General features: G+C 41.6%; 2 protein-coding genes across 2 annotated transcripts in view; both read left to right on the top strand.

Moving 5' to 3' along the window:
* The window catches only part of LOC121173166 (uncharacterized), a 59,907-nt gene extending 41,294 nt beyond the window's left edge, over positions 1-18,613 (top strand). The window contains exon 3 of the mRNA XM_041007240.1: positions 18,584-18,613. Within this exon, the coding sequence (XP_040863174.1) occupies positions 18,584-18,613 (30 nt within the window). The remainder of the gene's footprint in view (positions 1-18,583) is intronic.
* Positions 18,614-20,920: 2,307 nt separating this feature from the next.
* On the top strand, positions 20,921-21,991 carry LOC102664088 (uncharacterized). The gene is made up of 2 exons (XM_006593171.1): positions 20,921-21,458; positions 21,540-21,991. The coding sequence occupies exons 1-2, from the start codon at positions 20,921-20,923 to the stop codon at positions 21,989-21,991; spliced, it is 990 nt and encodes a 329-aa protein (XP_006593234.1).
* The last annotated feature ends 4,928 nt before the right edge of the window (positions 21,992-26,919 follow it).

Here is a 26,919-nt window from a genome sequence, read left to right as displayed (position 1 = left end):
AGAATACGCCCAAAGATGGAGAGACTTGGCAACTCAAGTAGCACCCCCAAAAAAAGAGAAAGAGATTATCACAATGATAGTAGACACGTGACCGGTGTTCTACTATGAAAAAAATGGTGGGTTACACACCTTCAAGTTTTACAGATTTGGTCTTCGCCAGCAAAAAGATCGAAGTGGATCCGAAAAGAGGCAAATTTGATCGTCCTACTAGGACGACTGAGAAAACTGGGGCAAATGAAGAGGGTGAGAAAGAGGGAGAAACCCATGCTGTGACTGCCATTCCTATACAACCAAGTTTCCCACCAACCCAACAATGTCATTACTCAGCCAATAACCAACCTTCTCCTTACCCACCACCCAGTTATCCACAAAGGCCATCCCTAAATCAACCACAAAGCCTGTCTACCGCACTTCCAATGACGAAGACCACCTTTAGCACAAACCAAAAAACACCAACCAAAAAATGAATTTTGCAGCGAGAAAGCCTGTAGAATTCACCCCAATTCCAGTGTCCTATGCTGACTTGCTCCCATATCTACTTGATAACTCAATGGTAGCCATAACCCTAGCCAAGGTTCATCAACCTCCATTTCTCCGAGAATACGACTCGAAACACAACGTGTGCTTGTCACGGAGAAGCCCCGGGGCGTTCCATTGAGCATTGTAGGGCTCTGAAGTGTAAGGTGCAAGGTCTAATTGATGCGGGCTGTCTAAAATTTGAGGAGAATCGCGTGTAAATCCTGACATTGACAAGAGATGCCACACATGGGGCAATTTTGAAGCTGTTGTTAGGTGTCCCTAATGACTCATCAGGGTTTCCAAGTTTATGCCATTATTGTAAACCACAGCTACAATGTTAAATGAAATGGATAAAGTTGATATCTTTGTCCCTCATCCTCTCACAAACGCATGTTTGCTTATTCAACTTTCATCGGAATGTGGGTGCAAGCCATTGGTCTGTTTGCTCAAGCGACCTGCGCTCCTGAGTGTTGACTTCCAAGACTCTTCAATCAGAGATTACTCGTCTTGCACGTTGGTGGGGGTGCCGTAAAAAACGAGTAAAGTTCAAAACAAACAAGTTTCAAAATAAAATAAAATAAAAGTGTTCAAAAAGAAGAAAAAAAAACATTTGATTGACTGTGCTTTCAAGGCGTTCATGTGACCTCATTTTATCATCCTAGAAAGTTTGTCTTTTTAGAGAGAAGTGAGTTATCAAGAATAGGATGTTGGACAAATGGCCTCAGTTACCTTGAGAAGAAGAGGGGATTGAATTGAGATACGAAGATTATTCCCCAAATAAACTTTCACTCTCTCTTTTCGGATTTAACAATGCACACAGGGATAACCCTTCCCTTGTGTTCAGGAATCCTCTACAACAAGAGACCCACGGTCTCTTAATCCCTTTTCAGAAATAAGAAGAAGAGAAGAAGAGGTCTCTCGTAAAAGGGATAGATTGTACAATGAAGACCAATCAAAATTCATTATTGAATATGCAAGTGGTTGACCAAGGAATCTTTTTGAGAGGATAAGACATTTCAGTTCAGAAAAACTCTTGATCTTTCGAGAGGATAAAACTGTTTGGGCAATGAAAACTCTCTTTAAAACATTTGAATGGCCGTTCATAAAACATTTGAATAGATATGTCTCTTGGAAATTATTTTCTGAAAATCCCCTCTGGTAATCAATTACAAGACTTATGTAATCGATTACAGGTTTTAAAAATTTGAATTAAAACATTTTCAAACTGCTGGTAATCGATTACCAGAGAGCAAATCTCAATTTGAAAGGATAGAATTCCTTGGTCAAACCTTTTGCTTCTTCAATTTGGAAACTTCTTCCTAAGATTCTAGAGATCAACTTGATCATATATCTTGATTTTCTTGGATTCTTGTCTTGAATAAAACTTAGAAGCACTTGATCCTTTAGCATCATCAAGACATCAAAACATCTTGCTTCTACATAGGAGTCATTTGACTTAATCCATCAACTGAAAGATCCTTCAACTATTTCTCGTCCTTGGAAAATTCTTTTTGCAAGAATCAACTGCTTCTTTCATTCTTCCTCACTACGAGGTCGTGAAAACAAGACAACACTTGGTACCTCTAAGCCCTACACTGGGGCAACGAAAGGCACCATGCAAAAACCTCAAGCGAACCTAGGGGCAGATTAGAAGTTCTCACCCAATAGGTTCCCTCCTACAAGGTCATGACGAAAGACAACGATTGGTACCTCAAAGCCTTACACTGGGGCAATGAGGGGCACCGTTCATGAGCCTCAAGTGAACATAGGGGCCGATCAAAAGTTCTCACCCATCGAGGTTTTTAACAAAAAAAAAAAGGGGGACAAGCCCTGGAATTTCAATAGATTGATTAATTATCAAACGACTCCATTCCCGTCACTCCAAAACGGTCAAGTGACTAAATCAAAAAGAACATACACTCTGAGGGAGTTCCCGGAGAGATTTGCAAAAAGATAGGATGAGGTTGCATGAATTATCACCTTTTTCAAAAGGGCAGTCAATCTGTGTTTTCCAAAAAAATAAATAAATAAATAAATAAATCAAATCAAAATCAAAATCACAAAATAGGGAAAGAATGCCATGAACATTGTACAACTTTCCATTACATTGCATTGTTTCATATAAAGTCCGCATTTACCAAATTTCACAACAAAGGTTGCATGCATTTGCATCCCTCAAAATCATGTTAACTACATAGATTCCTACATCTAATGTCCAAATCTTGTGGATTTGGGATGACCGGCCCTCTCGATGAGTCGATCTCTTGCTTTCTCATAAGGGTGGACCCTTGGGTACTTGTACCTATCACTTTTAGAGGACTACACGTCCTCGCCAACAGAGGGCTGCATGCCCTCACCTTCAGAGGACTACATGTCCTCGCCTTGAGAGGGCTACATGCCCTCACCTTGGGTACTAGTTACCCTCACCGTTGAGAGGACTACACGTCTCGCCTTGAGAGGACTACATGTCCTCACCATCAGAGGGCTGCACGCCCTCACCTCCAGAGGACTACATGTCCTCGCCTTGAGAGGGCTACACGCCCTCACCTTGGGTACTAGTTACCCTCACCGTTGAGAGGACTACACGTCCTCGCCTTTAGAGGACTACACGTCCTCGCCAACAGAGGGCTGCACGCCCTCACCTTCAGAGGACTACATGTCCTCGCCTTGAGAGGGCTACATGCCCTCACCTTGGGTACTAGTTACCCTCACCGTTGAGAGGACTACACGTCCTCGCCTTGAGAGGACTACATGTCCTCACCATAAGAGGGCTGCACGCCCTCACCTCCAGAGGACTACATGTCCTCGCCTTGAGAGGGCTACACGCCCTCACCTTGGGTACTAGTTACCCTCACCGTTGAGAGGACTACACGTCCTCGCCTTGAGAGGACTACACGTCCTCACCATCAGAGGGCTGCATGCCCTCACCTCCAGAGGACTACATGTCCTCGCCTTGAGAGGGCTACACGCCCTCACCTTGGGTACTAGTTACCCTCACCGTTGAGAGGACTACACGTCCTCACCTTGAGAGGACTACACGTCCTCACCATCAGAGGGCTGCATGCCCTCACCTCCAGAGGACTACATGTCCTCGCCTTGAGAGGGCTACACGCCCTCACCTTGGGTACTAGTTACCCTCACCGTTGAGAGGACTACACGTCCTCGCCTTGAGAGGACTACACGTCCTCGCCTTGAGAGGACTACACGTCCTCACCATCAGAGGGCTGCATGCCCTCACCTCCAGAGGACTACATGTCCTCGCCTTGAGAGGGCTACACGCCCTCACCTTGGGTACTAGTTACCCTCACCGTCAGAGGACTACACGTCCTCGCCTTGAGAGGATTACACGTCCTCACCACCAGAGGGCTGCACGCCCTCACCTCCAGAGGACTATAAGTCCTCGCCTTGAGAGGGCTACACACCCTCACCTTGGGTACTAGTTACCTTCACCTTCAGAGGACTACACGTCCTCGCCTTCAAAGGGTCATGTACCTTCAACTTCAGAGGACTACACGTCCTCGTCGTCAAAGGGTCATGTGCCTTCACCTTTGTAGGGCTACATGCCCTCACCTTCAGAGGACTACACGTCCTCACCTTTGGAGGACTACACGTCCTCGCCATCAGAGGACTACATGTTCCCCATTTTCAAAGGGGGGCATGCCCTCACCTTCAGAGGATTGCACGTCCTTGCCATCATAGGACTACACTCCCTCGCCTTCGAAAGGCGACACGTCCTGAACTTCAGAGGGCTACACGCCCTCGCCTTTAGAGGACTACGCGTCCTCACTTTCAGTGGGCTCCATATCCACACCTTAAGATAATTTAAGGTCCTCTGTCCTTAAATGCTTAACCGAGACTTGCACTCCCGGTTAAGGGACCAGTAGTTTCCTTTTAACGGTTCCTGGGCCACCCCCTGATATTGGAGGAGGGCCAACTGTGCGAGCACAACTAGAGAGGGAGGCTATCACACTGCTACTATGCATACTGGGGCAAGATTTCACCCGTGCCGCTGCAAAGAGACGAGTGCGGATCATGCGCACCAACATGACCACTCTTACACAGATATAGATGACATTGCTACTTAGCAACATTCTGCCCAGCGACCGCAACACCAATCTCCCCTGCAAAAGTATCAGTTGGTCTGTGTCGTCCCGACATGGGTAAGTATGCATATAGTTCAACTGATTTCTGATACCATCTATTGTTTGCAGGGATCGCACCCACAAGACACCCAGTGGACCCGGAAAAGTCCAACAGGGCCCTAGGGTTTCCAGCTCTGGTTACGGGCCTCTATCAGTCCTACAGGATGCCCGTACCCCCCGGCAAGGTTATGTCATCATAGGTAAGTATGCACATCGCTCAACTGATTTCTGATTTCATCAATTGTTTGCAGGGATCGCACCTGCAAGACACCCAGTGGACCCGAAGAAGTCCAACAGGGTCTTGGAGTTGTCAAGCTCTAATTACGGGTCTCTGTCAGTTCTACAGAGTACCTGTAACCTCCAGCAAGGGCATCAGGCCCCTATTGATCGAGCTTTCATCAAGAAGTACTGCGTCCCTAGGCAGGCGCAGGGCGAAACACCACAGCAGCATTGGGATGGCCGGTAGCGGGCAATAGACACACCGCCACCACCTCTAGAGTTCACCTCAACTCATCCGCAAAAAGGTTAGAGCGTTGCCTACGACACATGGCCGACCAGCAGGCTACCAAGTCCAAAGCCAAAGGTAAGCAAAGTACTAGGTCAGTGACTGACAAGTCATAACGCGTCCAGCTCAAGACGTTAAAGAAGCGCTACTAGGAGGCAACCTAGTACCTTTTGAATCTATGCTTGTTATTTGATCACTTTTTATAGTAGGATGCACCTAGTTGCTCATGATCCTGGGGATTTAAATAAAACAAGCGCAAGCTCGGAAGGTAGTCATACCTTACAAAACATATATATGTATGTTTAGGTAGTGAAAATACCTTAGATATGCATGTATGTAAACAAAAAACACTTCACAAAATATATATATGTATGTTTAGGTAGAAAGATACCTTAGATATGCATGTATGTAAACAAAAAATACTTCACAAAATATATATGTATGTTTAGGTAGAAAGATACCTTGGATATGCATGTATATAGCAAAAATACCTTACAAAACATATGTATGTATGTTTAGGTAGCAAGATACCTTGGATATGCATGTATATAGCAAATACCTCATGAAAAAAAAAGAGAAGAAAAAAAACAAACAAGAAAAAGAAATAAACAAATAAAAAAAAGAAGAAAAAAAAGAGAGAAAAAAGAAAAATAAGTTGTCTAGCTGAAAAACCAACATGCTTTTGAAAAGAGATGACTTCCAACTTTTCTTTGAAGAAAAATTCGCTGATCATAGCTAGTTTTTGGAAAAAAATGTGTGTACACCTGAAGGGTGAATGCTGTGAAATTTTCCCGGACGCCCGAAATGGACTTAGATGAATGCACAAATGGATAAAAGAACATATTTTGGAAACATTGGGTTGACTAAAATAGAGGAAATGAATCCTGAGCCCTAGCATCACATGACCATAAAAATTTGACACTTGAGTGTCCGCATAGGTGCATGCATGACCAGTTTTGCATAAAGTTTCCAAATCATCATTTTTGCATTTGTGTCATGGAAATAATGTGGGGCACCCCTTTTATCCTTGAGCCAAACCAAACCCCGACATGTATCATGTCTAGCCATTCTACAAACCTTGAGCCAAAATCATGACTCACTATAATCCTTACCCTCGGAAGCAAAAAAGGAAAGAAGGAAAATTTCCAATCAAAGAGAAAGCAAAAAGGAAAGAAAGGAAATTCCCAATCAAAGAGTGGGAGAAAGAAAAAGGAAAGAAAGGAAATTCCCAATCAAAGAGTGGGAGAAAGCAAAAAGAAAAGAAAGAAAATTCCAACCAAAGAATGGGAGAAAGTAAAAAAAGGAAGGAAAGAAAGTTCCTGGTCAAAGAAACCAGAAGAAATGTGCAGAGAGGTCTTTGGACCAGACAATATCTGAACAATACAGAATTGTCATCAAATGAACAAAAAGAAGGAAAGGAAACCATGACCTAAAATGGTCTTCTCCCTTGATTACCAACAAAATCCGTGCGCTAGCGACCCTTTTTTCTCGCCCCGCACTAAACAAAAAAAAAACAGAAAAAGAAAAGCCAGGAAAATCAAAAGCCAAAAACACACAAAAGCCGAAAAACCCACCAAAAGAACCCATTCCCAAGGGAAGTCCTATTGATCCATGATCACACATGTAATTTTTGATTTGATAGGGAATAATTTGCAAAGTCAAGTCATGACATATCTATGGTTCGGAATTAGGATGAAACACTTACCTGTGCGAGATTGATACACTTTGAGTGGATTTCTTCTATTTTTGTCGAACCCAGTGTTTCCTCTAAATGGTCATTTAGAAACGAAATGCTAACATCCAAAATCTCATTTATGGTTATGGGAGATTTCATCAGCAGACTCTCCTTCCCCGGTAGACGCATTGTTTTTCACTCAAAAGCATATGCTGCTCTAAATCAGTTGGAATATTTGTCTCTTTGCTAAAGCATGTTTGCATTTTAGTGGAGAAAACACCGAGACTTTTCAAGTCTCACAAGTTATCCAGAACTACGTAGGTCTGAGTTCCTCATTGGAGGATACGTAGGAGCAAGAGCTTTGCTTTTGTCGGCCGCCCCATAATCTTTGTCATACTGACCCTGAGGTCATGTGACGTGTACCCTTGTATCATCCAGAGGCGGCGGGCCCGATGATATGCGGAGATACCTTACGGTTATCCGCACCCTTTTGTCATCCAGAGGCGGCGGGCCCGATGACAAGCAGAGACCAAGTTTGGTCATTCTGCACCCTTGTATCATCCAGAGGCGGCGGGCCCGATGATACGCGGAGATACCTTACGGTTATCCGCACCCTTTTGTCATCCAGAGGCGGCGGGCCCGATGACAAGCAGAGACCAAGTTTGGTCATTCTGCACCCTTGTATCATCCAGAGGCGGCGGGCCCGATGATACGCGGAGATACCTTACGGTTATCCGCACCCTTTTGTCATCCAGAGGCGGCGGGCCCGATGACAAGCAGAGACCAAGTTTGGTCATTCTGCACCCTTGTATCATCCAGAGGCGGCGGGCCCGATGATACGCGGAGATACCTTACGGTTATCCGCACCCTTTTGTCATCCAGAGGCGGCGGGCCCGATGACAAGCAGAGACCAAGTTTGGTCATTCTGCACCCTTGTATCATCCAGAGGCGGTGGGCCCGATGATACGCGGAGATACCTTACGGTTATTCGCACCCTTCGCACCCTTTTGTCATCCAGAGGCGGCGGGCCCGATGACAAGCAGAGACCAAGTTTGGTCATTCTGCACCCTTGTATCATCCAGAGGCGGCGGGCCCGATGATACGCGGAGATACCTTACGGTTATTCGCACCCTTTTGTCATCCAGAGGCGGCGGGCCCGATGACAAGCAGAGACCGAGTTTGGTCATTCTGCACCCTTGTATCATCCAGAGGCGGCGAGCCCGATGATATGCGGAGATACCTTACGGTTATTCGCACCCTTTTGTCATCCAGAGGCGGCGGGCCCGATGACAAGCAGAGACCAAGTTTGGTCATTCTGCACCCTTGTATCATCCAGAGGCGGCGGGCCCGATGATACGCGGAGATACCTTACGGTTATTCGCACCCTTTTGTCATCCAGAGGCGGCGGGCCCGATGACAAGCAGAGACCAAGTTTGGTCATTCTGCACCCTTGTATCATCCAGAGGCGGCGGGCCCGATGATACGCGGAGATACCTTACGGTTATCCGCACCCTTTTGTCATCCAGAGGCGGCGGGCCCGATGACAAGCAGAGACCAAGTTTGGTCATTCTGTACCCTTGTATCATCCAGAGGCGGCGGGCCCGATGATACGCGGAGATACCTTACGGTTATCCGCACCCTTTTGTCATCCAAAGGCGGCGGGCCCGATGACAAGCAGAGACCAAGTTTGGTCATTCTGCACCCTTGTATCATCCAGAGGCGGCGGGCCCGATGATACGCGGAGATACCTTACGGTGATCCGCACCCTTTTGTCATCCAGAGGCGGCGGGCCCGATGACAAGCAGAGACCAAGTTTGGTCATTCTGCACCCTTGTATCATCCAGAGGCGGCGGGCCCGATGATACGCGGAGATACCTTACGGTTATCTGCACCCTTTTGTCATCCAGAGGCGGCGGGCCCGATGACAAGCAGAGACCAAATTTGGTCATTCTGCACCCTTGTATCATCTAGAGGCGGCGGGCCCGATGATACGCAGAGATACCTTATGGTTATCCGCACCCTTTTGTCATCCAGAGGCGGTGGGCCTGATGACAAGCAGAGACCAAATTTGGTCATTCTGCACCCTTGTATCATCCAGAGGCGGCGGGCTCGATGATACGCGGAAATACCCGAGTGGTTATCCGTATAAATATTCTTTTGCTATCTGTAAGACAGAACGCTTGATAGCATGCAGAGGCTGACACAGTCTTCTGCACCTTTTGTTCCTCCGGGAACAACAAGTCATTTACATGCGGAAATTTCATGGTCACCCGCGACTCTCGTCAACCGAGAGGAGCGAAATTAGTGTCATACACTGATTTTCGTCCGGGGACCTTTGCTTGATGACATGCGACCATTCTTTGGTCCTTGTGAGGTGCTTGGCATCCATCATTAGGCAATTTGTGAAATTCTAGGAACGACAAGTCATGGTCACCCGCGACTCTCGTCAACCGAGAGGAGCGAAATTAGTGTCGTACACTAATTTTCGTCCGGGTACCTTTGCTTGATGACATGCGACCTTTCTTTGGTCCTTGTGAGGTGCTTGGCGCCCATCATTAGGCAATTTGTGAAATTCTGGGAACAACAAGTCATTTGCATGTGGAGATTTTATGGTCACCCGCGACTCTCGTCAAATCGAGAGGAACGAAATTAGTGTCTTATCTTTACTTTCCTTTTATCTCCAATAAAAGACAAGTAAAGAGGGGCAACTGTCATACCCTAATTTCGTCCGGGGACCTTTGCTTGATGACATGCGACCTTTCTTTGGTCCTTGTGAGGTGCTTGGCATCCATCATTAGGCAATTTGTGAAATTCCAGGACATGCCGAAAAACCAAAAAAAATATTGATGCACAATCCGTAAGTTTCCGTGACACACCGGAAATCAAATGGAAGCATCGTTGCATAATTAAGTGAGGTTCTGTAACATTCCGTAAGTCAAAAAGGGGATGATTATGTAATCCGCAAGGTTCCGTAACATTACGGAAAGAAAACAAGTATCGTTACGAAATTCGTAAGTTTCCGTAACTTTACGAAAAAAGAATCACCAAAAAAAGCCAAAGGGGGGTGTATTTAGTAAAATGGGGGGTGCAAACAGTAATTTTCGAATCTGGGCCCTTCTAGAGGTTTCTGGGCAATTTCTTGCTTAAGGTTGAAGTAACCTAGCTCGCCTGGGCGAGCTAGATGGCCACCACACCCCCCGTTTTGTTGAAAAATGGGATTCCGGGGCTTCCGGGACACCCGTAATGCTTCCGTAAAATTCCCATAACTCTAAATAAGCATAACTAACTTAATACGGGTGAGACGGAAGAGAAAAAAAGAAGAAAATCAAGTCCTATATGCTTCCGTAAGGCTTCCGTAACTTCTCCGTAAATTACGAAAGAAGGGGGGTGAACTTATCAAAAGAGGGGGGTGCAAATAGCAATTTCGAAATTTTGAATTGGGCCTTCCAGAACGTTTTTTGAAGCTGGGTTGCTTCCGGAGGAAGCAACCCAGCTCGCCTGGGCGAGCTAAGGTCGCCTGGGCGAGCTGGGCGGCAACCTCCTCCCCCTTTTTCCTATAAAAAGGCTGAAGGGAGTTGTTCTAAGGATCCCGGAGCCCCCTGGCTATGTATTTCAGCTGTTTTGGGTGAAAAAAATTGTTTCCGTGAAGAAAATCCAAGCCGAGGTGCTTCCGTAACGCTTCCGAGATGTTTCCGTAAGCAAATCCGTGAAGGTTTTCGTCCGTTCTTCATCGTTCTTCATCCGTTCTTCGTTCTTCAACGGGTAAGTTTTCGAATCCAAGACTTTTAATTCATTTCTTGTTTTTTTAAGTTTTCCTCTTTATTTCGTTCATTTTCGATTTCTTTTCTTCCGTCTTTAACGCGCTTTTACCGTTTATTTAAGCCGTTTTCTCACCTAATAAATGATAAAATGAATTTCAACCGATCATTTGTGTTGTAATCTCATTTAATCACTTTTAAAATGAAATCTAACCGATCGTTCACGCTATAACCTCGGTTAAACAAAAAAAGTAAAATAATAATAAAATAATCAAAATATCTTGAAAAATAATAATAAAATAAACAAAATATCTTTGAATAAAATAAAACAAAAAAATCAATCGGACGTTTTTTCTTTGGAAGTTTCCTTGAATGAATTGATTAATAACCAAAGTGAAACTAAGACTAAAATAGACTCACAAATCAAGTTTTGTCCGAAAATCACTAAAAACCGTTTTTTAAGGTCCAACGCCTTAAACGGTCCTCTTTGCTTTTATCGGTTAACATGGACCGTTCAAAAGCATAAAATCAACATGTAACTTTACCGCTTTTGAAAGAACTACGTAGGTCTGAGTTCCTCATTGAGGATACGTAGGAGCAAAAGCCCCGCTTTTGTCGACCACCCCAAGAGATCGTTAATGGTCCAATGCCTTAACGTTTCTCTTCTTTCAAAAAACAAGAGATCGTTAATGGTCCAAATGCCTTAACGTTTCTCTCCTTTCAAAAAAAACAAGAGATCGTTAATGGTCCAAAGCCTTAACGTTTCTCCCCTTTCAAAATCAAAAGACCGTTTAATGGTTCAACACCTTAAATGACCTTTTGTTCAATAAAAACATATTTTGCAAAAAAGACAAAAACAACTTAACCAAACACTTTGTTCTGAAAGAACTACGTAGGTCTGATTTCCTCATCGCAATTGAGGAATACGTAGGAGCAAAGGGAAACACCCTTGTCGACCACAAAAAGGAAAAAAATATAAAAAGGGTATAAAGGATATAAGAACATAAAAAGGGAACATAAAAAATCAAAGTCATGTTTGCACATTCGATTAAAGGCTGCTGTCCCTTGGGACGGACGTATGGGGTGCTAATACCTTCCCCGTGCGTAAATACAACTCCCAAACCTTTCACTTAAAAGTTCGTAGATCGCGTCTTTTCCGGTTTTTCCGACGTTTTCCTCAAATAAACGTTGGTGGCGACTCCGCGCGTATTCCTTTCGTGGAACACGCATCCCGCGAGTCACGCGTCGCCCTCCCGTCGAAGGGTAGGTTGCGACAGTTGGAATATTAAACTTCAGATTTCAGAGCTCTTTTAGAGCACAAAATTTGGTGCTCTTCTCTTCCTCTCCCTTCATTCATCTCTTTCTTTCTCCAAGCTCTTATCCATGGCCTCCTATGGTGGCGAGCTTCTTCTCTTCTTCTAGACTCATCTTCTCCTTGAAGTGGCGTCTCCTCTCTCTCTTCCTTCTCCATTCCACTTCCATTCATCTTCCAAGAAACAAAGGAATCCATTGATGAAGAAGATCCTAGGCCTACAAGCTCCAATGGAACTTACATCATGTGGTATCAAGAGCATCTTCATCTAGGTGATGTTCTTTTGCTTCCTCTATCTTTTTGTTCGGTGAATTCTCTTTAATTCCTTGTTCTTCATCTTGTTCTCCATGTATATCCTCCATTGTCTTGTGGTTTGGTTCTGTTTAGAGTAGATTCAAAAAAAAAAAAACCAATTAAATCTCATATCTACACTTCTTGCATTTCTATGGTTCAAATTTTGTAGATCTACTCTTGAATCATGTTTTTGTGTTGATTTTAGGTTCTATCCTTTTTAATTCATAACATTCTTGTGCTGAACCTTAGATCTAGATTTTCTTCCAAAATATTGATTAGAAAAAAAAACTCAAAAATCTAAGTGTAAATCACTTAATCCATGTTGTCTTAGAGTCATGTTTAGTCATAGTAATTGTCACATTATGTTCTAAGTTTGTGTTGAATTTTTATTTTGTTGATTGAATTCTAGATACATTTGCTCATGTATTCTTGTCATTCTTTGCCTATCTTTAGAATTTTGAGTCTAATTCATGCATGTTATTTAGTTCATAACATGTTCTAAATCAATTCCTAGAAGTAGTCTTGTTGTTGAACTCTTTTTTTTGTTTTCTAAGTTTCCTACATGATGCCTATGATGAAGTTGAGTTGTAGTGCTGAGTTGTGGCTGGATTTGTGAATCAAATAAGTCTTAAGCTCTCTTGAATTGTGTTATTCAAGATACTTGAGCATAAGCAAACACAAATTGTAACTGTCCAAGTCTTAAGCAACATAAACACTACTCTTGATTTCTAGGTTGAAATCGCTGGTGCTGGCAGCTTGAACATACGAAATTGTATAAATTACTAGGAATTGGTCACTACGTTTTTTGAGCTTAAAGTTTTACTGAATTTTCTAGACACATGGACCAAAATTATAAAAAAAGAACCAAGCGATTTGGATTAAAGGAAAAATTAAGAAAAATCACACAAGTTGGCAGCAAAATCAGTGTCCAGGAAAAAAAAGTGAAAGGGAAGTGTGCTTGTTGTTTTGGCTCAAAATTTGTTCTATAATTGATGCCTATTTTATACCAATCCTAGTTTTGAATTTTCAATTGAAAATTATTGTGAAAACAAGTGCCAAAACTAGAGGTTTCTTGAGTTTTTTTTTTTTTTTTTAGTTTTACTACTCTACTCTAGAGCCATTCTAGGTTTCTCTTTGAGTCCTGGCTTGCTTTTTTTGTGCTTTTCATTGCTTTAATTGTTGAATAATCCTTGAAAATTTGTCTTGTTAAAACTCTATTGGTTTAGCTTTCATTTCATTTTTTTTTTGTCTTTGGTTATTGCTTGTCTCTTTGTTTCCATGCTTGTGAGTTGCCATATAGGGAATTGGAAAGGAGGATTGGTGCCATATCTTGAAGAATTTGAGTCAAGAAGCAAGGGGCCAACCACATTAAGAGATATTGGACTAAGAAGCACTCCAAATTGAGTGAAACACTAAAGAGAGAATAGCCACCACAATTGAGGACTTTTTTCTTTGTAATTTTGTAATTGACAATTTTCTTTGCTTTCAAATTTTGTAACAAAAAGGCCTTTCATTGGAAGTAAGTTGGGAGCCTCCGCAAGGTCACCCTACTTCCATTTGTGTGTAATAATTTTAGGCAATTTTACCTTAGGATAGTGAGTGTTTTGTTGGGAACCTTAAATGAGGTCATCCAAACACTCTTAGGATCCGCCTAGTTTGCATTTCTTGCACTTTAATTTCTTGCTTACTTTCATAGCTTATTTCCTTTACCCTCCATTGTCAAACCGCCTAGATAGCTTGCCTTTTACCAATTAATTTTTACCTTATCTTTCACACTTCTTTTAGTGTTTATTTTGGCTAGTTTCAACCATAGTTTCTTTTACCTTTTTTCAAACCCCCATGACTTAGGAACCAGCATGAGTCTTCATTCTTCATCTAGTGTTAATGGTGAGGGTTCTACTCCTAAGGACCCCTTGTATAAGATATTAGATGAGTTGAGATCCCTTAAGTTGTGGAAAGAAAAACAAGAGAGAAAAGAAAAAGGTAAAAAAAAAAGAGTGGAAGAAATAAGTCATCATGAAAGAGAGAAAATAAGAGAGGAAGAAAGAAGAAAAATAATGAAAGAAATGAAAAGAGAAAAACATGCCTCCTATAGTAGTCATGACTCTTGCAAGAGTTTAAGTGAAGAACTTAGCAACTATTATAGAGGGCGCCATAGTTCACATACTAAACATCATTCCCAAAGAAGAGAAAAGGATAGAAGGCCTGAAGAGGTTAACATTAGCCTCCCATATTTCCATGGAAAAGATAATGTTGAGGCCTACTTAGATTGGGAAATGAAGATTGAACAAATATTTGCTTGCCATCATATTAGCGAAGAGAGAAAAGTTCCATTGTCTACCCTTAGCTTTCAAGGGTATGCCCTCTATTGGTGGACTTCCCTTGTTAGGGAACGAAGGATTCATGAGGATCCTCCAGTAGAGTATTGGAATGATCTTAAGAGTGCCCTTAGGAAGAGGTACATTCCCTTCTACTATGAAAGGGAGCTTATGGATAAGCTCCAAAGGCTTAGACAAGGGAGTATGAGTGTTGAAGAATATAGACAACAAATGGAACTAATCCTTTTAAGAGCTGGACTTAGGGAGGAGGAAAGAACAAGCATAGCTAGGTTTCTTAGTGGGCTTAATATGGAAGTGAGGGATAAGGTTGAACTCCTTCCATATAGGGACCTAGATGAGCTAGTCCAACTTTGTATAAGAGTGGAGCAACAACTTAAAAGAAATCTTTCTTCAAAATCTTATGGCTTTCACTCTTATCCAAGGAAGGACCAAGCCCAAGGAATTTTGGGGGCTGCACCTTCAAAACCCAAGGAAGATAAGGGTAAGACCATAGAGAAATCCACCCCTAAGACTAATTCCCAAGAAAGGACTAGCAACATTAAATGCTTCTAATGTCTTGGGAGAGGTCACATTGCCTCTCAATGCCCCACAAAGAAAACCATGATCGTGAAAGGTCAAGACATTTATAGTAGTCAAGAGGAGACTACTTCTTGCCCTTCCTCTAGTGGAAGTGAAGATGAAGTAAGGGGTGAAGAGTCTAGTGAGGAAGTCTACCCCCATGAAGAAGGTGACCTCTTAATGGTTAGAAGGCTCCTTGGAGGTCAATCTTGTGATCTATCTCAATCCCAAAGAGAGAACATCTTTCAGACAAGATGCAAAATTTTAGATAAAACTTGTTCTCTCATTGTGGATAGTGGGTCTTGTTGCAATTGTTGTAGCACAAGATTAGTTTCCAAGTTGAACCTAACTATCATTCTCCACCCAAAACCTTATAAACTTCAATGGCTCAATGAGAAAGGGGAAATGATAGTTAACCAACAAGTGAAGGTACCTTTCTCCATTGGGACATATAAGGATGAAGTTAATTGTGATATAGTTCCCATGGAGGCAGGACATATTCTTTTAGGAAGGCCGTGGCAATTTGATAGGAAGATCATTTACAATGGCCTAACTAATGAGATTACCTTCACCCATCTTGGAAATAAATTTGTGTTGCATCCTCAAACACCTTCACAGGTGGCCAAAGATCAACTAACTATGAAAGATAAGAGGGATGAGGAAGAAAAACTAGAAAAACAAAAGAAAAAGAAGGATAGTAAGGCCTTGTCTTCAAAGGCCAAGGGGAAGGAAAAAGAGGAAAAGGATTCCTCCAAGAAGATTGTTAAGAAGGAAAATCATTTTGCAACAAAAAGGTGATATTAAAAGAGCACTCCTTCTTAAACAATCTTTCTACCTTCTCCTATCAAGGGAAACATCCGTTAGCACTGCCACAATTCCTACATTTGAGACCTTACCCCAGAGGTCCAAGAACTCTTACATGAATTTGGTGATATATTTCCCAAAGAGATACCCCCAAGGCTACCTCCTTTAAGGGGAATAGAACAACAAATAGATTTAGTCCTAAGAGCAAGCCTTCCTAATAAGCCAGCCTAGAGGACTAACCCTCAGGAGACTAAGGAGATAGAGTCTCAGGTTTAAGAATTGTTGGAGAAGGGCTGGGCCCAAGAGAGCCTAAGCCCATGTGTTGTGCCAGTGTTGTTGGTGCCCAAAAAGGATGGTACGTGGAGAATGTGTACAAATTGTAGGGCCATCAGCAACATCACTGTAAAGTATAGGCACCTCATTCCTAGACTTGATGATTTGCTTGATGAGTTGCATGGTGCCAATATCTTTTCAAAAATTGATCTTAAAAGTGGTTATCACCAAATCAGGATGAAAAAGGGTGATGAGTGGAAAACCGCTTTCAAGACCAAGTTTGGTTTGTATGAATGGCTAGTGATGCCTTTTTGGCTCACTAATGCACCAGGCACCTTTATGAGGCTTATGCATCATGTCTTAAGGGATTTCATAGGTAGATTTGTAGTTGTTTATTTTGATGATATTTTAGTGTACAGTAGGAGCCTAGATGATCACTTAGGACATCTCAGACAAGTTCTTTCAGTCCTTAGGAAAAACACCCTCTATGCAAATATAGAGAAGTGTACCTTTTGTGTAGATAATATAGTTTTCTTAGGTTTTGTAGTTGGTAGAAATGGGGTCCAAGTGGACCCTGAGAAAATCAAAGCCATCCAAGAATGGCCCACCGCAAAAAGTGTGGGAGATATTAAGAGCTTCCATGGGTTAGCAAGCTTCTATAGAAGGTTCGTTCCTAATTTCTCTACAATTGCATCACCTCTCAATGAGCTAGTGAAAAAGAATATGGCATTTACCTGGGGTGAAAAACAAGAGCAAGCCTTTGGTTTGCTCAAAGAAAAGCTTACTAAGGCACCTGTTCTAGCTCTTCCTGACTTTTCTAAAACTTTTGAGCTAGAATGTGATGCCTCTGGAGTGGGAGTTGGAGCTGTATTGTTACAAGGTGGGCGCCCTATTGCTTATTTTGGTGAAAAACTTCATAGTGCCACCCTCAACTACCCCACCTATGATAAAGAGCTTTATGCCTTAATAAGAGCCCTCCAAACTTGGGAACATTACCTTGTTTCCAAGGAATTTGTCATTCATAGTGATCATCAATCACTTAAGTACATTAGAGGGCAAAGCAAGTTAAACAAGAGGCATGCAAAATGGGTAGAGTACCTAGAGCAATTTCCATATGTTATCAAATACAAAAAGGGAAAGACAAATGTGGTAGCTTATGCCCTCTCTAGGTGACACACATTGTTTTGCTACCTAGGAGCTTAAATTTTAGGATTTGATAATATTAGGGACTTGTATGCTTTAGATGAACATTTCTCTCCCATTTACGAGAGTTGTGGGAAAAAGGCCCAAGATGGATTCTATTTGGTTGAGGGGTATTTGTTCAAAGAGGGAAAGCTTTGCATACCCCAAGGATCCATTAGGAAATTACTTGTGAAAGAGAGCCATGAGGGTGGGCTCATGGGCCACTTTGGGATAGACAAGACCCTTGTCTTACTCAAAGAAAAGTTTTATTGGCCCATATGAAGAAAGATGTCCATAAGCATTGCACCAGGTGTGTGGCTTGTTTACAAGCCAAGTCTAGGGTGATGCCTCATGGGCTATACACACCCTTACCCATCCCATCTGCACCTTGGGTAGACATTAGTATGGACTTTGTCCTTGGGCTTCCTAGAACCCAAAGAGGTGTAGACTCTATCTTTGTGGTGGTGGATAGGTTTAGCAAGATGGCATACTTTATACCATGCCACAAGGTGGATGATGCTTCCCACATCTCAAAACTCTTTTTTAGGGAAGTTGTGAGACTCCATGGTTTCCCTAGGACCATTGTGTCAGATAGAGATGCTAAGTTCCTTAGCCACTTTTGGAAAACCTTATGGGCTAAGCTAGGAACTAAACTTCTTTTCTCTACCACTTGTCATCCACAAACTGATGGGCAAGCAGAGGTAGTGAATAGGTCTTTATCCACCCTTTTAAGGGCTCTTTTGAAAGGCAACCATAAGTCTTGGGATGAGTATCTTCCTCATGTAGAATTTTCCTACAACAAGGGGGTTTATAGAACCACCAAGCAGTCCCCTTTTGAGGTTGTCTATGGGTTTAATCCCCTAACACCGTTTGACCTCATTCCCCTCCCACTGGACACTTCTTTTATACATAAAAAAGGGGAATCTAGGTCAGAGTTTGTAAAGAAGTTGCATGAGAGGGTTAAGAACCAAATAGAGAACCAAACAAAGGTGTATTCAACTAAAGGCAATAAAGGAAGGAAAAAGCTAGTTCTTAATGAGGGTTAAGAACCATCTTAGGAAGGATAGATTCCCTACTAAAAGGAAATCCAAGCTTAGCCCTAGAGGGGATGGACCTTTTAAGGTTTTGGAGAGGATCAATAACAATGCCTATAGGTTGGACCTCCCAGAAGGGTATGGAGTCAGCACCACTTTTAACATTTATGATTTAATTCTTTTTGTAGGTGGAGTTGATATTGAGGAGGAGGAACTAACAGATTTGTGGTCAAATCCTCTTCAAGGGGAAGGGGATGATGCAATCCTCCCTAAGAAGGGACTAGTCACTAGAGCCATGAGCAAGAGGCTCTAAGAGGATTGGGCTAGAGCTGCTGAAGAAGGCCCTAGGGTTCTCATGAACCTCAGGGTAGATTTCTGAGCCCATGAGCCAAGGTTGGGTCCAATTATCTTTGTACATATTAGACTAGGATGTCATTATATTTGGTCCGTGTATTTAGGGATCCATATTGTAGGTAGGGTACCCTAGAAATATAGGATTTTTCAGCCCTTGTATTTTAGGGCACCTAGACTAGTTTTTGTATTAGGGGTAGTTTTGTAATTTCACATGCACTAAGTGAATATTTGATGTGTGTGGTTGGAAATAAATTTAATTGAATTGGTAGAGGCCCAATCCAATTAAATTTTAGAGGGGGAGGTGAGCATTTGCTTACTACACCCCATTGCCACATCATATAGTCACACTTTGTGTATGTTCTTCATGCTTTACATGCCTCATGACACCTAAGCATACTTAGTGGAGAATCTTGGAATTGATCTTGGATTAGTGGGCTGAACCATAACTAAAATTCACTAATCATAATTAGTAAAATTTTGGCTCCAAAGTTTGGCTCCACAAATTCAATTTCAAATTCAAGTGAAATTTGAATTGAAATTCAAATTTCCCTCCAATTTTGTGTGACACTTAGGCTATAAATAGAGGTTATGTGTGTGCATTTTTTCAACTTCGATCATTTGAATATTAAACTTAAGATTTCAGAGCTCTTTTAGAGCACAAAATTTCGTGCTCTTCTCTTCCTCTCCCTTCATTCATCTCCTTCTTCCTCCAAGCTCTTATCCATGGCCTCCTATGGTGGTGAGCTTTTTCTAGACTCATCTTCTCCTTGAAGTGGCATCTCCTCTCTCTCTTCCTTCTCCATTCCACTGCCATTCATCTTCTAAGAAGCAAAGGAATCCATTGATGAAGAAGATCCTAGGCCTACAAGCTCTAATGGAGCTTACATCACCTTTTCCCTTCTACCTTTTGTTTTGTTCATATTTGTTTGTAACCTTTGCTGTGTTATTGTGTTTGTGTGTCTATCTATCTATTACATTTGTAGTTAGAAATATTTGTTCGTTCTATGCACGCATGGTACCTACACCATTGCACACACATTGAGGTATTAGGCCCTACACCCGGGTTTGTGTCATACACAGGGAATGGAGGTCGATCTATGGTTATGCTGGGTCTCCGACTTGCTTGATAACAGTGAAGCCTCATCTAGAGTTGTCCTTTTTTAATGATACGTTGTCGCTGGTAGTCCCTACCGCCACAACGTTGTTATCAAAGAGGATGATATCTCTAGAAACCTTGAAAGTTATGTACAACTACCCTTGGGAATTATCACCGGATAGCGAACTTTTGATCCCTTCCATTAGGATCCTAAACTAAGGACACGGAACAAACTCACTATGTCTCGTTTCCTTGATCTAGTCATGCATATCTTTATACATCGTAATAGTATGCATCATTCCTGTGTTTATCATTTTTATTATGTTCATAAAAGACATTTTGCATTAAGTCATTATGTTATCATGCTCACTCGTCTAGCATGTTTCTTTGTGCAACCAACCACATACCTTCTGTTTCCATTAGTCATTATGTTCACTCATGCATGCTTTCGTTGTGTCATGACTCATGCCTTGCATTATTTTTCACCATCAAAGTCACCAAGAAGCGTGAAAGTCTGCACCTCTTTCTTAGTTGCATGCATTGGGTACCATGATTATAACTGCAAACAAACCATGATGCCCAATGCATTATGGATAAGAAAAGATGGTCTTTTAGGCATCTTATGTCGTTTGATAAATACGTTTGTCATGCATAGCATAACCATACCTTGATGCATTCATCATATCTCCTCCACGATAAGGTGTTGAAGTATTGGTCATTGAAATTTTCATTTTCACAAACATAGGGTCAGACCAAGCACCATTGTTTAAACAAAGGTTCTATCATGTCAAAGTCAAGAATCTAGAGCTAGCCAGCTTGCGAAAACTAGGGTTGCGGATGGATCAAGTTTGGCGTCAAGCCTTCAGCAAGGTATATGTGAAGATCTGGGATCTCGCAACGATAGATGTGTCTGTTGAAGCCATCACATCTCTCACACAATATTATGACCAATCACTCAGATGCTTCATTTTTGGGGACTTTCAGTTAGCACCAACCATAGAGGAGTTCGAAGGGATCTTAGGATGCCCGTTAGGCGGGAGGAAGCCATACCTTTTTTTCCAGATTCTATCCTTCTATGGCAAGAATAGAAAAAGTGGTCAAGATCTCAGAACAAGAGCTAGACCGATTAAAGCAAAATAGGAATGAAGTGGCAGAGATACCAAGGAAGTGCTTGGAGGAGAAGGCGAAAGCTTTGGCCAACCAAGGAGAATGGGCAACATTCATCAACGTATTAGCTCTGCTAGTGTTTGGGACAGTACTATTCCCGAATGTAGACGGGTTGGTGGATCTAGTGGCGATCGACGCCTTTCTTGCTTATCACCACAGCAAGGAAAGCCCGATCATTGCTGTTTTGGCAGATACATGTGATATATTCGACTTGAGATGTGAGAAGAGCAATGCAAGAATTGTCTGTTGTACACCTGCTCTTTATGTATGGTTTGTATCCCATGTTTTTTATCATGAGGGTAGATCAGTCTGTCTCCTACAAGGTCATCTCATGTGCTCCGAAGAGGGTAAAGAAAATTGGGAAGAACTCTTGGTAGGCATGACGGGAGTGTCCATTAGTTGGTTCCCACGGTGGAAAGAAGGAGAGCCAGGAGTGTTATGCTCATGTGAGGGATTCCAAAATGTGCCCTTGATGGGGACGAGGGGTTGTATTAATTATAATCCCGTTCTGGCCATAAGATAATTAGGCTATCCTATGAGAGGTGAGTCGTCGGAGAAAATCATCACGCCTTTCATCGAGCGAGGTTTCAATGAAGCTAATGCGAAGATACTTCACAAAATCTGTAAAGCGTGGAATAGAGTGGGAAGAAAAGATAAGGAGCTTAGGGGAGGTAGCAATGGCGTCATCAGTGACTATCACAAGTGGTTGAAGTCTAGAATGCAAGGGATAGCCTGGCTCCCAAAGCTGAGAAGTCTAAGTAGGAAAGAGGCTGAAATTCTTGTGGAAAGTGAAGAAGTGCAAGCTTTGAAAGCAGAGCTCGAAAGAACAAGATTGGTGAAAGAGAATCTTAAGACGGTAGTCACTAGGGTCAGAAAAGAGTGTGATGAGCTGAAAGATATCAACATGACCACGGTTGAAGCATTAGAGTGGGAAACAAAAAGGGCCCGAAAGGAAGAATGGAGTAGGAACAAGTTTTGAGGGGCTCCGTGGGGCAGCAGTAACGAGCTTAAGCGTAGAAGGGCCGAGAGGGACAAATCAAGGATGGAAAGCATGGTGTTAGAGGATAAGTTAAAGGCTTGTCAGAGGTCAAAGAGAAGTTTGACGGAATAGCTGAGCAAAATAAAAGAGAATCTGTTGATAATCATTGATCAATATAAGGAGAAGGTGAACCTGGTTGCTGGTTGCGGCCGACAAGTGCATGGAAAGCACAAGTAGTATAAAACGGTAAGAACCGAGTATCGAACTCTTGGGGAACTTGTGTTATATGGAAAGCTATTTCGATAAATAGGCATCTGGTATGAAAATATAACTGTGGTTATGGACAAGTATTTAAACTATCTTGGCAAAAAGAAAGAAAATCACACAAGAGAAATACTGTGTACAAACAAGTAGAGATAACATTGGTCTTCCTCATAGGTTCCTGATGCTAAAAAGGATGTTCTCTATTTAAATATGCTCATGCGTTCCTATGTTGTCTCCTGGACTGCTAGACCCCGATTCCTCATGATAGCATAGCCTAGTCCTGATCAAGCCTTGTCCGCAGATCCCTCTTGTAAGAGTAAACTCAACCAAGACCGCATTAAGACACACATACACAACTACTTTCTTGTACCTCGATCCCTCGTGATAGCACAACAACTTAGTCCCGTACTACCAAGGACTTTAGAATCAGACTAGTTCCTACTGTTGAATGACCCTACCAAAGCATGCATCTACGTGATCAAGGTAAAAGCACACTGGAATGAAAAGCAGATAGCACAGAGAACACATAAAACATAATTACATAGATAGAAATATATTTACATCAGGTACCTACAGGGAAGATCCAACAGAGGATTTAGCTTTCCATAGTTTGGAAACCTCCTTTACAACAAAGAGAAGAACAAGATGAAAGACTGCAAAAACACAAGTGGTGAGGATGTCTCCTTCACCTGTAGGATCTCACAATCACTCACAAACTCATCTCAAGTTCTCAGAACGGCTTCCGCTTTGAACTCGCATCTCTGCAGATCTTCACACAGCAAAATCTCTCAGAACTCTTTGGAACTTGAACCTTTCTCCCTCTAGAACTTAAGCTTCAAGCCAGGGCCAGATTCTCGTGCATGCAGAGGCTTCTTCAAGAAAAATTCCAAACTCCATTGGCAAATATGATTTCAGGCTTAAATAGGTGGCCTTGTTTGTGCTCGTGCGCTTAGCACACTTATGGACCGCTTAACGCACGTTAGCGATTTTTGGCTCAGCGCGCTTCTCTCGGTTAGCGGATGAGCTGAAGCGGTGCGCTTGATGACCAGGAGCGGTGCGCTCAGCGAACCTGACAGCTCATCTTCTTTTGGATTCTTCCTCGTGCTTAGCCATTGAGTGTCGCGCTTAGTGAATGGTCACTAGGCCAGCGTATTGGCTTAGCGAGAAGGTGAAAACAACACTTTTGCCAATTTTCCTAATTAACCTGAAATTGAGAGAAATTGATTATTAAACACACAAAACAAAAGTATAAATTATCTTCTACCTATATTTAACAGAAAGTACTTGTACTATTACAAAACAACAATAAATTGGGAAAGTTTGATACAAAATGCACAGGTTTTATACACAAAAGTTAGTCATATTCATCGACTAACAACTCCCCCAAATTTACAGTTTTGCTAGTCCTCAAGAAAAAGAGAACAACTCACTAGTCCTCAAGTGGTAAAACATGCAGTGTTTATGTATAAAGGTGTATGCATCAAAATTTATTGATTGCATGATGAGAAAGATGAAGCAATGTGTACCTATCACTTGTTTTCACAGAATATGCAGCCAGACAAAGAGGAGAACAAAATGTGAACTATACAGTTGGATGAAGTTAATCATAAGACAAATATCAAGGAAAGTAGCTCAAACCACAGTCTCACGGCTACTGTTTCACTCAAGCACAAGTGTTTAAGCTATTCATTGATAACAACTGACAGGAGGTCCAATCTTTGCATTTCATCTCATGCCATCAAGTCAGAAATGTATAAACATAAGCAGAAGGACTTGTAGTGAGGCTTGGCTACAAAAATTCATTGGTTTTTCTAGGATTCGAAGGTTTAGATTCTAAGAGAGCACAAGTCCTAGACTAATCCCAATGATCTTTTCTTGTTTTGTACAAATAGCCTTCTCACTATTCCCTTTTCTTAATTTGCTTTTGACCTTATTGTAACACCACAACTTATTTATTATTTTTTTTAACATACAACTTATTTGTTGTGTGTGCTCATGCTTAACCTTTTTCTTTTCATTCTTTTCAACTTTTCTCCCCCAAATTTAGAGTAAATTTGTCTTGAACCATATGCTCTCCTAGAATCTAAACAAGGTATTAGGAGATAATCATTTAAAGTTCAGGGTTTAGTTACTGACAAATCAATAAGCTTTATACACGGGAGCAAAAGATACAAGTATCATTCAAGGTAAGCTATTTGGTCAGAGAGCTTGTGTATGTAAAATCATGGCCTTCATCATGTCCTCATTTATACATTTCATTCTAAAATTCAGAGATTCATGCAAAGATCATTACTCACAGTTAGTCGTTCACTCACAGTTTAAGTTCACACTCTCACCGGTTCTGGTTCAAGCTTTTCTTTCACAATCAATCTGTCTACTGACTAACAATTCTAATTGCAAGTTCACATTCTTGTTCTTTCTTTGTCTAACATACACACTTGCTCAAACTCATGAAAGGAAACACAAATTCCATCAAAATCATGCATTCAGTTCAAAATGAAAGCATACAACCATTTTCACAAAAAGATAAAAGTGTTTCACTGTCATGTCAACAAAAGTTAAGTTAAACTGTTCCAGATGCTTCAGAATAAGCAAACTAACTACCCATAAAGAAACTAGTAGAGTATATAAATATAAAGGAAATATTGTACGAAAACCATAATTATAATAATAACCCAAAAAGCAAAAAGTGACATCCAGAATTAACAATGTCAAAACGTGTTTAAATTGGGGAATCAGTGAGAGCAACAGTTTCTCCAGATAACGAATCAAAAAGATCAGCAATTCCTCCAATTGGGGAAACAGGGGGGTCAGCTGTTTCTACAACTGGTGAATCAGGAGGAGCATATGATGATGTGTCAAAAATGACAATCAGAGGAGGAGATGGTGGAACTGCTTCAAGCTCAGGCGAAGAAGGTGGATTCACCACTGGAGATTGTGGGTTAGCTGGCTCTAAATTGACCTGCACAGGTGTGGGCTCAAGCGAAGCAGCCTCGTTGGGTCTCACCAATGGAAGTTGAGCTTCAGGCCAGGCTACTTGCTCAAGAAAATGCTCCATAGATATGATTGGCCTATTGTGAGCCAACTCTTGCAGGCTGTGCATGATAATGAACTGTCCTCGGAATAAGCTTTGTAGCATAGGAACTAAAGTTGGTGAACTTTGCACATCCTGTCCTACAGTTACTGACGGAGGAGCTGGAGTGGATGACGAAGGGATGTCTTCTGTTATAGCTCTTTTTCTTGATTCCATTTGTAACTAAAAAGAAATCAAGATTCCTGATACCAAAAATCGTTCAAGTTGAACAACAACAATAAAGGCTAAAATTAACAATAGGCGCTTAGCGGGATACAGCTCGCTAAGCACGCCCTGAGCAACATAACATGTCGGCTTAGCTGAAGCTAAGCTCTCTTAGCCTAAAGTTTTCCGTGATGAAATGCGCTTAGCTCAGGTAAAGTCGGCTTAGCGCAAGGCTTAAGATACGAAATTTGGTTAAGTTACCTAGGCTTAGCGATTCACCCTTGCTTAGCCATAGGTAGTTCAGCAAGAGGATGAATGTTTATCCTCAAAGGATGAACTCGCTTAGCGCAGTAAGTGCGCTTGGCGAGTTCTTCAGATAAAGCTTATATACAATGAGTATTGATGAACTCGCTTAGCTTAGCATTCTCTCTTAGCGAGTTCATCGCGTTTTCTAGAAAACGCAGAAAACACAGCTCGTTTTCTCGCACTTTTCAAGCCTCTAAAAGGCATATCATACATGCAATGCGTGTGCCATACTCAATTCAGTATACAAGCTTACATAACCGTAATCTTAAACTAATTCTAACAAAACATAAAATCCCTAAAAATCTAAAGCTACAGTTAAAGTCTTCTACCCTAAAGTTAAGACAAGAAAAAGAGAAAAAAGGATCAAGGAACTTACTTGGACGGTGTATGATTGATGCTTCAAAGTTGAAAATGCACAAAGAGAGTACAAATGCAAAATGTGCAAATTTTTGGAGAGAGAGAATGTAGAGGCGAGGTTTCTATAATCTGGCAAATGTGAGTGTAACTGTTGTTACACTTACTTAAGCAGTTTCGATACTTTCACTTGAAGAATTGTGACTTTTGGAAATGTATTTTTCGAAATCAGTCACTGATAATCGATTACCATTAAGGTGTAATCGATTACACATCAACAGATGTGACTTTTCATTTTGAATTTTGAAAATGAAAACATTAAGAAGCTTTGGTAATTGATTACACAAGTTTAAAATACTTTAAAACTGTTTAAACATAAGTTATAACTCTTGAAATTTGAAATCTTAACATTTTAAAACACTGGTAATCGATTACTATCTTCTGGTAATCGATTACCAAAGAGTAAAACTCTTTGGTAATGATTTTGTGAAAACTTCTTGTGCTACTCAATATTTTGAAAAACTTTTTTAGTACTTATCTTGATTGAGTCTTCTCTTGATTCTTGAATGAGTCAAGAGCTTCCAAGGTTGTTTGCAGGGGGTAGCCATGAAATGTGTGAATTCAATACTTCAGCGACTTATCATTGCCATGCATTCACGTTTATCCAATTGTTGCATTACTCATTGCATTCTATTTTTAGCAGTCATTGTCGTTATCAAAAAGTAACCATAGTAACCAAAAAGAAAGAACACGCTTTACGACAACC

Source organism: Glycine max, chromosome 12, assembly GCF_000004515.6.
Source record: "Glycine max cultivar Williams 82 chromosome 12, Glycine_max_v4.0, whole genome shotgun sequence".
Classification (NCBI taxonomy): domain Eukaryota; kingdom Viridiplantae; phylum Streptophyta; class Magnoliopsida; order Fabales; family Fabaceae; genus Glycine; species Glycine max.
The sequence above is the reverse complement of the archived record's forward strand: the minus strand, read 5'-3'. Positions and strand labels throughout refer to the sequence as shown.